Source organism: Larimichthys crocea, chromosome VII (genome assembly GCF_000972845.2).
Source record: "Larimichthys crocea isolate SSNF chromosome VII, L_crocea_2.0, whole genome shotgun sequence".
Lineage (NCBI taxonomy): Eukaryota > Metazoa > Chordata > Actinopteri > Sciaenidae > Larimichthys > Larimichthys crocea.
Window position 1 is genome coordinate 20,202,690 of NC_040017.1, and position 15,122 is coordinate 20,217,811.

At 41.9% G+C, this 15,122-nt stretch overlaps 1 protein-coding gene across 4 annotated transcripts; it reads left to right on the forward strand.

The window, feature by feature from the left end:
* The first annotated feature begins 1,352 nt into the window (after window positions 1-1,352).
* On the forward strand, window positions 1,353-11,931 carry dusp14 (dual specificity phosphatase 14). 4 transcript variants are annotated; one of them, XM_027280778.1, is made up of 3 exons: window positions 1,353-1,426; window positions 2,974-3,050; window positions 9,622-11,931. In XM_027280778.1, the coding sequence occupies exon 3, from the start codon at window positions 9,723-9,725 to the stop codon at window positions 10,359-10,361; it is 639 nt and encodes a 212-aa protein (XP_027136579.1). In that variant the 5' UTR covers window positions 1,353-1,426; window positions 2,974-3,050; window positions 9,622-9,722; the 3' UTR covers window positions 10,362-11,931. The 4 variants fall into 4 exon arrangements, with proteins under 4 accessions (XP_027136579.1, XP_027136581.1, XP_027136580.1 ...); XM_027280779.1 differs by lacking the exon at window positions 1,353-1,426 and adding an exon at window positions 8,663-8,768 and having other exon boundaries at window positions 2,475-3,050; XM_027280780.1 differs by lacking the exon at window positions 2,974-3,050.
* The last annotated feature ends 3,191 nt before the right edge of the window (window positions 11,932-15,122 follow it).

Below are 15,122 nucleotides of genomic sequence, written 5' to 3' on the forward strand. Positions count from 1 at the left end.
TACTACAAGTTTGTGGGTCTGATGACGTGAAGTGTTTCAGATTATAATTCATTAAAAGGGAATTTATCCACCATATCGTCCAATCAGCGCAGAGAAAGCTTTGAAACAACAGGGATGTGACATTTCTTTATGTTTGCTCTGTGTTTGCACTTCACTAATAAAGAGTCAGAGGTGTGACAGTCATCAAGAGAGGAGTAGAGAAGAGGTTTGTTTGTTCTGTAGTTGCATCTCACCAATAGTTAATAGCATTGTGTTCTGGGGAGGTGCTTGATCCTCCCATTGCAATTGTATGAAGAGTAACTGATGCCAGAGAGAGAGAGAGGAGGAGCAGAGCTGACTACAGATCTGACTCCACCAAGAAAAGGGAAGTAACAGCAGCAAGAATAGATAGATGATCAATTTACTATTAAAGTAAATACGTTCCAATCCCGGAGTTGATTGGAACGGAGGATGTTTTTCTGCTTTGAGGAGACAGTTTGCCGTTGACAACCATCATTTCAACTTGTTTCATTGGTTGTGTCTGTGTTTCTTAAGATAAGGCTGCACCACATTGCCAAACTCACCTCTCTCGACCTGCAGAACGGGAGCACGAGAAAGAAGCTCTGCAAAACAGTCTTCTTTTTAAGGGGTTTTAGCCCATGTAAAACTTTCATAAGCAACTTTGTACATGTGTAAATGTGGTTTGGAGTGGGGGGGTGTCATGTTCTTGTGTTTAACATTTTTATTCACTCTCCTCTTTGTTATGCAAGTCTGAAAAGCAAGATGAGAGCTTCCCTCCCCTCCCCATTTGTTATCACTCTTTTTGTTGTGTAACCCTATATCTATCTATCTATCTATCTATCTATCTATCTATCTATCTATCTATCTATCTATCTATCTATCTATCTATCTATAAATAATGTATTCATATATATATATATCACATATATCATATATCAGAATATTCTATTACTGCTCGTCAGCACCAATAGGCAGTAGCGGTCGATGCAGCGTCTACTCTTTATTATGTCTATGGATTCACCTCCTTTGAGTTCAATCTGATTGAACTTAAACTCTGAAACTGAACTGAGGAACCAAGCAGCTCACTCTTAATTGTTATGTGTTTCTTTTAGCTGAAGTTAAAGCCACTTCAGATGAATCATAAATTACACATTTTGTGTGGCTTCTTGAGGTTTGTTTGGAATCAGCTGATTGAACATCCACTAACCAGAGAACATCATCGTCACCATGCATCGGATAAATTAGACCAATGAAACTGATGCAATCAATCGGTGCATTTCAAAATATAGCTGCCATTCTTAGCAACTGTCAAATAGCGGTGTGTGTTTTCTGCCCTCCAGTCTCAGGGGGGGCAGTAACGAGCTCATTATGGCTTCATACACCAGAAGAGGAAGACTCAGAAGCTACCTGAGCAAGCCAAGCAAAGGTGAGTTTTTGCTTCAGTCAAAGTGTTTTCTTCCATTTTATTTCAGTTCAACAACAGAGGAAGCTGTGAAAGGATGAGGGTGAACTTGTTGGTTCTACAACTTGTGATCAACATCAGTGCCCTGCTGCTTCCAGGCCTGATTTAGACCAAACAAGGACCTTTGGCAAAAAAGCATGTTTTCCAACGGGTGTGTTGAATTTTGCCTGCATGCCACGGGGTATGCTGAAGAAACTGCAGCAACCTGCAGCAGAAAAGTTGAGCCAGGTTCAACTTTTGGAGAAACAGTCAAACTCCTCCACAGTCAGCCTGAAATGTCTCTGAAACTCGAGCACGATCCAGATGGATTCATGGACTTAAACTCTGATACTCCACCTGTTGTGTCCACGCTTGACTTATTTAATGTACCCAGCTTTGCTGGCTCGCAGTCTATTCTGCAAAATAGCCACACCAAGAAGTTTCCTTTGGTTTGTCTGTTTGTTTGAGAGAGAGCAGTGATAGAGCGACATAGACAGTGAATAAGAGAGAGGGAGCGCCGGTGAACCAAAGAAATAGTTTTTAAAAAAGGATTTGGATTGTTTCATAGCAGTCAATTCCCCGCATTATTCTGTCTGTATATGGTATAAGGAGATTATTTCAGCTGTGTTGTAGTCACATTTTTTTAAGCTCTTTGTCTCGTTTTGGAATCAACCTGATTTCTTTTCTCGGTCTTGTCTCAGTCTTGGACAAAACCTTGCAACACTCCTTATGGAAACACAGGAGATTTGGAAATGATTAGCTATATGTTAACTACCTAAGCAGGCTACATACCGTCTGGTCTTAGTCTTGGTCTTGACTACAGCACTGGATCTCAGAGTTTGAGGCCTCCTCAGGATGAACTCCAAACAGCTCGTTGAACAGAAATAAATCAGTCAGGATGAACTCCAAACAGCTCGTTGAACAGAAATAAATCAGTCATCAAAAGGAGATCACACAGAATAATTTAAATGTGTGTGATTTGGTTAAAATGGTCCAGAGAGAAAGAGAGAGAGCAATTTTGGAGAATATTTTCCAGGTTTCAGAGTCATAAACTAATAAATGCCTTTTGGACAGACCTTTTTAATATATTTATTGTAGTCTGGAGGAACGCAAACAGCAAATTTAAGCTGTTTTGGATTAACTATTAACATTATCATGATCCCATAAGGACGTAAGGTTTGTCTGACGCATACAGCATCAAACCTGTGATGATAAAAATACTCATTGAGCTTCTCTGGATTTAAAAACCTCACATCTGTAACCTCTAACAGAGAAGCCTGCTTTAACTGTCCACGCTCCTCCTCCTCCTCCTCCTCTGTGCGGCACGGATCACACCTCATAGTGAGGCAGCACTGTCCTGTACACGCCGCTCCTCCCGGCGGAGAACCGGGCGGATGCACCGATGGATCGTATTTCTGTTGACTTTCACATTATGTTGTTGTGTGTCACGGTTTGTCTGTCACTACCTGGCCTCTCGCCATCCCACTGTCTGTCGGAAGGGACTGACTGACTGCTTCATGTCCGGTGTGTAGAGCAGACCTGCCGGATTGGTGCAGGCTGTGAAGGCGCTTTTGAAAACCTCCATCTCTGCCCAGCTGAGTGTCTACTGGTAAGTTCAGTGTTTTGTTTTTTTTAACACATGGATGGAGGCAGTTTAAAGGCGTCATTTTGACCTCACACAGGATGTTTTTAATAAAGCTTTAATATATTTTAAAACCAGTTTATCTGCAGGTTGAGTTTTATGATGTAAGATGGGTGAAACCTCACTCCACTGATGCCCTTTAAAGACAGACAGTCACATTAATATGTTTATTTATTTATTAAGTTTTACTCTTAATTAACATCCAATTGACGACATCTGAACTTGTGAACGCACGCGCCACGCACGCACACACACACATACACACGCACGCACCGTGGACGAGCAGCGCGTGCGCAGACAGGAGGAGCAGCAGTCCTCATTCAAGACTCAATCATCAATTATTAAGACAAAAACTTGTGGAGTCATTCACTTAAAGCTGCACATTGTCACACACACCGTGGCCATGAAAGACAGGACAGGTGTTAACACTTGAAGTAACACTAAAGTTTCTTTTATTATTTATTTAAGACTTAAGACTTAAATATCCATTTTATGGATGTGTAGTGTAGTAAATTATCACCCCTGACACACTAACACTCCTTTTTAGATTAGCCTGTATTTAATATCACAGCTACAAATAATGATTATTTAATTATATTTTTGATTAATTGATAATTTTGGTTGAAAAATAGTGAAATCTTTCGCCTGAGTTGTCATTTTTAAATGGTTTTAATCATCCAGTAGTTCAAAATTTCAATTTTCCCATCAGAGGAGACAAAGAAACGCAGTTAATCTCCTGTTTAAGAGGTTAAATCAAGCACTTTTTTTTTAATAGCATTTCTGCTTGGGGGAAAAATAAGTTGCAAATGTACTAATTGCTTCAGCTCTATTTGATATTCACGGCTTGCAACAGCAATTATGGGTAATGAGGAGTCTGCCTCATTAGATTTTTCAACAGTGTGTCTTTTTTTTTTTTTTTTCATTGTTTAAAACTAAAGTCTGTCTGCTGTTCTGTTTGCTCTTTGTACACGACAGGCTTCTTCTTGTACGTGCATTGTCAGCCACGTGTACAATCTCTCACTACACGACATGTGGCCTCGTCTCAGCCTGTTCGTGCGAGTTTACGCTGTGTCAGTGCGAGCGGCCCCCAATCGCTGCTGCTGCTGCAGGAGGAAGGTGCCAAAAAGCCAAACCCAGTCCTCAAACTGGAATTTGTCCCTCGTCTGACCCCTGATATTAAAGCGTACTTCTCATTTGTTGGTTGAAGCTGCACCCAATTGTGTTTGGATGAATTTGTCGTGTCCTACCTCCATGAAAAGAACCACCCTTTGTCATTGATCCTCATTTTATCCTGATTATCATCTAGACTGCAGGCAGCAGAGATCACTCAGACTGAATAAATGGATCGCCCTTGATTGAGAGACAGTGCTGAGAGCAGCAGCAGCGGCGATGCTTTCTAGTTATCTCAGCGTTTTCATTCATCTTATTCTGCGCTTGTGAGGCAGCGCCAGGCAGGGGATGTAATGTTCATCAAGTCCGTGTCCAGGCTCAGATCCAGTTTGTCTTCGAGGTGTCTCGAGAGTGAGGTCGCCGCCGGGTTTGCTGCTCTAGTTTTTCCTGCAGCTGGGTCATGTTTCCAATTTGCGTAAGCGGAGGTGGAACCGGACCCCCGAGGAATCTCCCTGCAGAGAGAGTATCGTGAATGTGCGTAAGAAGATTTGTGAGGTGGGACCACCTGTTGACACCCTGAATGATTGAGAGGGAGGTTGTTGTTTTTTTGAGACATCAAGACAAGAAGAAGTAGAAGAAATGTAGTTTGGGTTGATTTGCCTCGGGATGTGCTGGTACTCAGTGAAAGGTGCTTCACTGACTCTCCTGTCTGCTTTTTAAAATCCTCATATTAAATTTGATTGACAGCAGGCTGCAGTATCCTCACTATCTTCATCCTTACAGTAGATTTTTCTGTGGCGACAGCCTCTGCATAATTCTCCCTCCTCCGCACTCTGCTACCTCACTCCTGCCCTGCCTGGGGTATAAATAACCATGTGGATGGAGCAAATCTCAGCAAAGCCCGGCGCTGTGGTACATCAGCACTTTGGAGAGTGCCAGGGATTATTTGGTGTCTCTTATCGTCCTCATCGCTGCGTTGATGTGACTGCTGCTGTCTTATAACGTGGTCAGTAGGTTGCCGCAGCAACAGAGTTTGTACTTATCTCAGCTGATGGTATATATGTTATCTGTCTCCATGAATTAATGCATCGGCCGTGCATCTCACTGAAGCAGAAAATGTCCTCTGTGTAGTTCACATCTTCAGTTTTAGCAAGATGTCACTGATACCACATGCCAGGTCAGTGCTCTCATAGATTGTTTAAAATCAATCTTTCTTTAATTCAACATTGCGTACATTAAAGCTGCATCCTGCAAAGTTTTGGCCACTTGGGGAGCACAACATGCCGTAATCGCACCGTTCTGCATAAGGAGTGCTTTTCCTTGAAACAAGCACGACAAGAGACGTGAGAGCGAACCAAAAACCGTTGTAGAGCCATTAGACCAAAACAATGCATTGAAAAATGCTAAAATGCCCTGAAAAGTTGAAGTTTTTTCTAATTTTAGTGTCAAACATGGACTTTACTGCACCTTCTACTGCATTCAGGTCAACTTAACGCTGATATATCCTTTACTACTGATTGATTCAAGCTAAATGAACCCCGGAACAAACAGGAAATGGCTACCATAAATGAATAAAGTGGAAAACAAACAGCATTTTTGTCTAATTTACAGATTTGTACCATGTATGTATACAGAGAACTGTATACAGGGTTGGAGGCAAGGCTCCATTCATTCTTATAGAAGCTGCTCAATGGTGCCTGGAGCCAATAAAGTTACATTTCCAGGCGGAAAACTACCCGGATCTTCTGCATTGTGTGGCCGCATTAGAGACATCCATTAGTCAGGTTTCTAACTTCCGGTTAAGATGTCTGCTAAACTGAATCAGGATAAAAGTATTTAACCATGTGGCTCTCCTAGCCTTTCCAAATGTTATCAGACCGAGTCATTTCACAGGAGGTTGTGATGGTCATCCACCATCGTAGGAGCCACTTGTGTGTAAGTTTTGATTTAACCACTAAGAGTATTGTATCTTTGTGTTTACTAATTACAAATAGGAACCAAATGATCTATTAATTTGCAAGATTAGTAAAGGTTAGTAGGTGACAGGGGCCACACAGTTCTCACTGTACAACGAGACAAGAAATGTAAATGTAAAAAACAATTAGATAAATGGGAGCATCACCCAAAGGGAGAACACATCATCGATTAAGAGACTCGAGTTTGGACAGTCACTATCGCCATTTTACAGCCACTTCCTTTACAATGTCAGCTCAGTATTTTTAGGACATTCACGCGATGGACGCCATTACTGTCTTGACACGGTTTGGCCACTATGTCAAACTGGCGTGACAGCCCGGCGCTCGTCCTTACGGTTTGATTTTTTAAACTTTTTTTCTGATTACCATATCACATTTGTCTCTCAAAAGAGCTTGCAGGGGTGCCCAAACTGTTCCACAAAGGGCCGGTGTGGCTGCAGGTTTTCCTTCCAACCAAACAGCAGCACACCAGGCTTGACTCATTTAATCAACTGATCTCAGTCTTCAGAGAGTTGATTGGTCAAACTGTGTGCTCTTGGTTGGAAAGGAAAAGGAAGGAAAATCTGCAGCCACACCGGCCTTTTGTGGAACAGTTTGGGCACCCCTGGCTTAGAGCTATTCTCATTATCAATTAATCTGCCGATCAGTTTTTGGTCAAGTTGTTGTCTTGAAAAACCTCGATCAGCAGTTCAAAACCCAAATATCATCAATTTATCAGGTGTCTCTTTGTGTCAAGTCAGACAAAAGCCGTCCAGCGATGTACAACACAGACTAACAGAGTGGCAGATACTGAGTTATTATGTTGTGTTGATGCTGTTCACACCGTGGCTCTGATGTTCTCTGACCACCTCCGGATGTGGTCTGATGGTGACACACTCTTTCCAGAGTCTGGATCTGTTGCTGTCTCGTCACCAACGGCGACCAGGTTTAATCAACTGCACCACAGTGTGATCATAGCAGCCATTTCAGAGGCAAAGTGCAGGTTGATTGGCAACCGAGAGCGAGCTAGACAAACTGTGTCTGCACGGGGGAGGAAGGAGAGTGTTGTTTTTAGCCTTTGATTGGAAAGAGAAGCAGGACCACGCTGAGGTGGCAAAGCGCTGGTCGATAGTAGGAAAGGGTGTAGATGTGAGAGGTGAATTTCCTTTACACAGGTATTTGTATTCATACTGGATGCCTACTCTTCTATTTTTAATGCAAATCTTTGACAATAAAAACAGAAAAATGCAACCTGTTTCATAAAGGTAGAGAATATTTGGGAGGGACAAATAAAAGATTTGGCAGCTGACAGTGTATACGTGATGCTACCTGTAGGTTTCTGAAGACAAGCTGTACCTGCCACCATGTTGGTAGTCCAGCTTCTTGGTGAGGCCATGCTGTTTAATCTTTAAAGTCTGTGTAAAGGCAATTCTGGTATTTCTTTCAAAATACATTAAATATGTTGGAAAATAGTTCCTGAAGATATTTGAATGATTTATTACTGAATGTGGAGTTAGAGGTTAAAACCGTTTCAGTCCAGGATTTTGTGGGCGGTCCTTTAAAGGGTGGCTCGATGACACGCTGAGGCCACCCTGAGCATACCACTGCACCCTGAGCAGAGAGATGGAGATGAATTCATCTCGCTCAGAGTGCTGCAAAGTTACTCATGTCATTTTCTGAACTCATCTTCAAAATGGCTGCTTGACTGTTCCCACAAGTGGGCGTGGCTTTAACACATTCAGTGGACACACTTAGTGGAGTTGAGAATACTGCTCAATTTTACCTGATTTTAACACCTAATTTCATAAATGTGTCTATTTTTAATCATTCAGATTTGGCTGGGTGGTTAACAACTCTATTTTTAATCATTCAGATTTGGCTGGGTGGTTAACAACACTTACTACTTTGGTCTGACAAACCCAGAACACACATTTATTTTTTCCTTGCACTGACTTTAAGCCTCAATATCATTTGAACAGGCGAAGTTGAACATTTTAACATGGGGAGACTGACTCAGTGGACGTTTAAGGAACTGCAGTTTTTGGCACTTCTGCATAGGCTTCACTTCACCGTCACGGAGGTTGCCGTCTGTTTTTTGTTTTTTTCAGGACCTATTAAAACTAAGCTGCGTCTGTTTGCAACTGTTCATCGCCATTTGAACCAAAAATGTTCTTTTTCTTTGTTTTCAGGGAACCAAATTATCCAGTAATTCATAAGAAAACTGGAAAAATCATGATAATTATCCAGTAATTCATAAGAAAACTGGAAAAATCATGATTTTGTGTAGCAGATTTTGTTCTGGTTCCTATCCTGTTAAATAATGCACAAACCCTTGTTGTGTAGGGCGAGGCTGTTCAGATTTGTCACTGGATCACCACGATTGTTTTGTATTATCAATCATGCAGATGTCTATAAATCCACGTGTTTTTGATTACAATGTAATAAATAAGAAGTCTCTGCAGACTCTTCGCAGGTGACCGCAGGTGGATTGTTGTTTTGTTTTTCTTTCTGCAGGTTGAATTCCAGTTTAAAGCAGTTGACCCGTGTGTCTTGTTAACCAGACTGTAGCAAAAAATGAAAGGGGAGGAAAAAAGACCTGCTGGCCAGATTGGTGCACATGGTGAGGATGACGCACGACAAGTGCAACAGTGTGTGCAGTAGCGCCCGGAGCTGTGGGCTCTCTGCTGATAACTTAAGTATTAACGCAGGAGGCCATTTCCATCATATACAGTGCAGCCAGAAATGTCACATCATGGCTCCTGTAACGTCTTCACGAAGCTGTGTCGTCGTGCATCTTCATGCCACAGCTCATAAACGCAAGATAATTTTGAAAAAAGGAAATTAGATTTTGAAACTTCAGCGCTTTAAATGTGTTATCAGGTTTGGTATGATCGTGGCGTGTATGATTACTTTCCGCACTGCCTGTTTTTTTTTTGCGCAATCTAAAACGACATTAACGGCAGAAATAGCCAGAGAGACGAGAGATGTAATCTGTATGTGAGGGCTGTGGATGGATGAACATGAGATGAGGTGAGTGTATGCCTCCAGGGGGGTCTGTGCTCACATGGCAGAGGGAGGCACGTCTCGGTGTGCAGCACACGGAGGCCATTTGACCTGAATGTAGAGAAAGGCACAGTAGAGACGCACTGAAACAGTTCTGTCGGTGGATTCATCAAGTCGTTTTTGGTGTAATTGTAGTGAAGACTGTGGATCAGTGGGTCACAGCCTCTCAGCAGCATGCTTTTGAATTAGTCAGCCATTGTGACTGATCTTTAATTGTTTTGTGTGTCTGTCTCAGGCGGCAGAATAACATTTCCTGCAAACAAACGGCTCAGCACAAGGCTGCCCAAACAAAAAGGGATTGTAGCTCTTTTTTTGGAGTCTTTGCAAACAGCGGCGATGTTACTCGTCCTTGTGTTTGTGATTGTTTGTCGGTGAAACAGAAAAATGTAGAATCTGTTTGTGTGTTTCAGGAGCTGCTCCCGCTGCACTACTATGACTCTGAGCTCCTGAAGATTTAAAACAAAAAAACATCAAATTTCTTCGTCCTTTTTCAAGCCCACTTGATTCCTCGATGGGTTCCCGCAGCCAAGGCTTCTTCCACCACCACCATCACCATCACCACCACCGTAGCTCGATGGTGCCCACTGCAGTGCCGAGGCTGCTGCCTGAGAACGGCAGCCTGCTCGGGGGAATCGCACAAATCACCCCGAACCTGTTCCTCAGCAGAGGGAACGTGGCATCAAACCGCAGCCTGCTGCTGTCCAAAGGCATCACCTGTGTGGTCAACGCCACCATCGAGCTCCCCAACTTCAACTGGCCTCACATGGAGTACGTAAAGGTCCCTCTGGCGGACATGCCCCACTCCCCCATCTCCTTGTACTTCGACAGCGTGGCTGATAAGATCCACAGCGTTGGACGAAAACGAGGAGCGGTGTTGGTGCACTGCGCAGCAGGCGTGAGCCGCTCAGCCTCTCTGTGCCTGGCGTACCTCATGAAGTATCACCGTGTGTCTCTGGCCGAGGCCCACGCCTGGGTCAAAGCCCGCCGCCCCGTCATCAGGCCAAACGGCGGCTTCTGGCGCCAGCTAATCGAGTACGAAAGGAAGCTGTTTGGTAGGAACTCTGTTAAGATGGTGCAGACGCCCTACGGGGTCATACCTGATGTTTACGAGAGGGACCGCAGGAGCCTGGCTCCGTACTGGGGCCTGTGAGAGAGGCTTTGCCAACCGTCCACAGTGAGGGATCGAGGAGGAAACGAAGATGAGCCCTCTTGCCCTCCTGGACTGCAGGTTCATGTGTGTCCGGGACAGGCAAAGTGAGACGAGTTTTGAGTGTACATCTGTGTGAAGCTTATTTAATGAATACTGGTGTGTTTGGACAGAGGGGAGTCGAACCAAACGCTGGTTGTTGAGGGTGCTGCCGCCCTTCATCCAACCAGCTGCCTCCATTTAGCCTTTTGAGTGGGAGCAAGGCGACTTCAAGCCCAGAATCCTTCAGACCAAAGGATCGATTTCGGACCACAATGATGTCAGACACCTGTACAAGATGAAACGCTCAGAGTGTGGAAAGTCGGTGCTGTCTATCTCCTGGTCTGTCTTTCCAGCTCCAGCAGAGGACGAGCGCTCTGTGAAGGCTGAGACTCTGCAGCTCTGACAGCGATGTGTCCTTTTCCTGACGTGATGTCATGTGGTGGTATTGTGCCAGTTTTGCAGTAGTCTTTAGTGTGAAGGGCAGCAGCATGCTCTCAATTTATGGTAGCATTTAAGATAAGTGTACAGGAACAACAAAAAAATATCTAGACTAATTATTTTACTGGGATGTGCTGATAGTGAGCAAAAAACAACAACAACAAAAAAAAAACGATTATGGCACACTTGAACATTTAAAGATGTTAGTATATCTACCTTTTTTAAGGTGAGTGTAAGCTAAAAGTCAAGGTTTAGGGAAAGTTCCTGTGTACCACAGGGTTGACTGTTCCATCCCGTGACCACACTATGTTATTGTAGTGCTATTTGATGCTGTATTTAAAAAAAGAAAAGAAAAGAAAAAAGAAAGAAATCTGCCACCTCAAGGGAACTGGTAGCTCTATGATAGATGCTTGGAAGAATATTTTCTAACCCACTGTTTCTGCCTTGTGTCCATATCCGGCTACGGTTACGATCAAAGATCAGGAGAGAAAACAACATTTTATTTCTCAGAGTGAATCAGATTACTTTTGTGGTTTGGTGCTCTTCTAAAGAGCGACGTCACGCAAGCTGAAAGTCTGATTTCTGCTGTCGTCTGCTGGTTCAAATTGTAACATTTTCAAGTACTCTTTAGCAAAGATAGTTTTAGGGGTGAGATAAAAAAATGAATACTGCAATAAATCACAATACACACAATTTCAAGTCTTCAATATGCAGCGAATATCTTATTTTAGTGGTATATTTTCCCCTTAAAGGTGCACTGTGGAGTTTTTTTTTTAGTAAACACTCGCCAAGAACACACTGTGTGCATCCTTAAAGGTCTAACGTCTACTGAGATTGACAGCCAAGGATGTTGCTGCTTGTTTAGGTCCAGTCGTCTTCTTTTTCTTCACCGTTTTTCTGGTGATGTTTCTTTGCATATTACTGCCACCTATAGATACAGTGAAACCTTGCCCATACATTTGCATGTGTAAAAACTCCACAGGTTACCTTTTTAAAGCGGCATTACGTAGAAATGGTTTCGGGATTTATGTCACCATCATAAATATGGACAGTTATGTATTTGTTATCATAATATTTATGATTTTTTTTTAAAACTAGTCGACAACTTTGCTAATAATCAAACATGAAGCAAGACATAGACATAGCAGCCAGCTAAGTGAGTTACTAGTCCAAGAGTATGAAGACTGGACTAAGTCAGTCCTAGATTACAGCTTCTTGCTCAATCTCCATAAAATATGATCCAGTTTCACCAAAATCAGTTCGTAAACTTGTTGATTTCTATGTAAACCTGCGCAGCAGCACATTGACATGCATTTCAATGCGTGGGGATTCACAACTGTTTTGATTTACAGCTACTGACATTAGAGAAACTGCAATCTGCTTCCTAGATATCGGCACTTTGGAGGCTATCGTACAACAACTTCCTCTGTCTGTTCAGCCATGTATGTAGCACAGGAGACGTCAGATAATGCAGATGACTTGTGTAAGCGACCTCAGTGTTTAATTCAGCATAAAAAGTAATATTAAGTAAATAATATAAGGATATTTACAGAAATATAAAACAGATAAAGTGTAATTATACCCATGTCACCTTTATCATGAGTGTATCGTGTTGCGTGTTGTGATTTCTTGACTCTCACCCCTACACTATAGTGCAGTATAATATCACTGTTGGGTGTGTGCAGATATCTAACAGACGACACACAGCAGTGATGTTGGATGTGGTCACAAGTGCAACAGAGTTAACATTTGAAACCCTCAGAGATCAACAATGCCATAACAGATTAAGTGTGATATTACAATAATAATAAAAAAAAAAGAAAAAAAAGTTCAGGGGTAAACAATTGTTAGCAGGAGAAAGATGCATAATCTGTAATCTGACTTCAAATAATTTCATTCCCCCAAGACAGATATATTAAAATAATTAAAGAAAAAAACAGCTCATGTCACTGTTTGTGCTCAAATCTAATAGAAAAATACACCATCACCATCTCAGATGTTTCCACATGAACAAGCTGCAGCATCTTCTCCTCCGAAGGCCTCTTGATGTTCATTCTCCACAGACGTTTCGCCCCCAAGAGATGTTTTCAGATGTCAAATACATGTTCTGTCATTCATTTTCATTTGCTGCTGCTACGGAGCAGTAAGCAGATATTGATGAGCACTATTTGTCTTGTGCTCACACTTCTGAGGGACCTCCCGAGTGGTATGACCACCGGAGATGTGCGAGTGACGGGTCCAAATTATACACTACGCACACTATTTTCTTAAAATTCATCTTTTTCTTCTCCTGCCCCCTCCCTTCCATCTCTGCTGCGTTAATGTGAGTACATTCACGAGGTTTCCGGGGCATAGTCAAGCGCTAAAAGTAAACGCATCCTTCACCAGCAGAAGGATATGATCATCTATCATTAAAGCAGTAAGCAGAGCCATTTGCATCATCCTGGGCATCAGAGGCAGTCCGGGATCCAGCAGTGCAGGCCATGCAGAATGAACAGCGCTGATGAAGTTTGAGGAGGTTCAGACCGCAGCAGCTCAACAGGATGCATCAGACACTGGTGAGCTGCGACAAACTGCTGTGTCTTATTATTATTTTAATTATAGATTAATTTGTTATTTTAGTCCATTAATGTTATGTTAATGTAACAAATTAACTCAAGCCCAAGAAGACATGTTTGAATGTCTTAAAAGGTTTTATCCAACCCACGATTCAAAAATCAAAGATATTTAGTTAATGATATAAAACAGAAATCACATTTTATCACCTGGAACCACCTAATATTTCACTTACAGCACTGCTTTAACCATGTTCGGTCAGTTTATTATTATTATTTTAACAAATATTCATACTCCCAAGAGGGTGAATCCTCCTGACTTTGATGATCCCGAAAATATCAGCCGGATGTATTACTTTGTATAAATTTGTTACAGATACCCTGCAGCACTGATTCTCAAACTGTAGTACCTCTTTAGCGCTTTTTTAAAATTTAAAAATAAAAGAAAACCTAATGGAATAAATTCATTAAAAATCATAATACAACTAAAGTTAAGACATACTAACTACAACTATAATATTGCTGAAACTTGAAAAGCAGAAAAAGCAATTTCATTCCTGTGATATATTTTGTGTCAGGGTAAAGCCTGCTACGTAGTCACGCCACCCCGATTAGTTATGAATTAAATAAATAAGCAGCGTTATAATGAAAATTTTCTCAAATGCTGCAGTCGTGGCTGCAAATGGGGAACTATTAACTATCCGGGCTTCTAAATGTGTGTCTGGCTCGCAGTTTATACTGCAAAATAGACACACAAAGAAGTTTTTAATTTGGTTTGTGTGCCTGGTGGTGGAGAGAGAGAGCCTTGATAAAGACAGGTAATGTAATCAGACAAATAAATTATCTCCTGTACCATAACATTCATGTTTTTAGACACAAACTATCAATTTAAATTAAAATATATTGAAGGCATTTAGTATTTCTCTCTCACACGATCATATTAACATTGTGGAGAGGCAGTGCAGCATTAAGGAAGATGGAGTGCACGGGAAACTCAACTAAACAGTTAAATTAATAAATAAAATCGGGGTAAAGGAAATATTTTCTGGGGTTTATTTGTTGGCTGGTTAAAATAAGAGGAGGGTTGACCTGCCTGCAGCTTTAATTCACCACCACTCCAGTGTTTATCCATCAGTGCAGGTTTTATTTCAACCACACAAAGCAAATCTGAACATCTGTTGTATCTGCAATGAATGACTGAATCATGGCTTGTCTACGCTTCAAATTACAGCCTTTAATAATTCACCATAATCGGTCTGAGCTATAGCAATCCTCCCATATCAATATGTGTAAATCCTGCATTTACATTTTAACAAGGCCATAACGCACGAGGCTAGTTATTAATTTAAACCTGATGCTTTCACCGCTGCTTCAATTTCAGGCTCTTCACCCTCGATATACACAGCTACATATGTTTTAACTTTTGGATGTGATTAAAAAATGTGTCACCAACAACAATAAAGGGAACAGCCACATGGAGTGTGCTGCCAACAACACATGGAAAGTCTCAGAGGACTGTCCTTCAACTGGATATAATGAAAATGATAGATATGAAGCAGTGACGTAAAGAATCTATAACTTGGTGCCGTCTCCGTGATATTACGGTGACTTCTCCGTCCGTCACCTTTAAAGCCTCAGAGTCCGCACAATCAATCAGTTCAGACAGCTGAGGCAAAAGACTGTGAGCCAGGGCGCTGTATTCAATTTGTACTCAGCATCAGTGAAACGG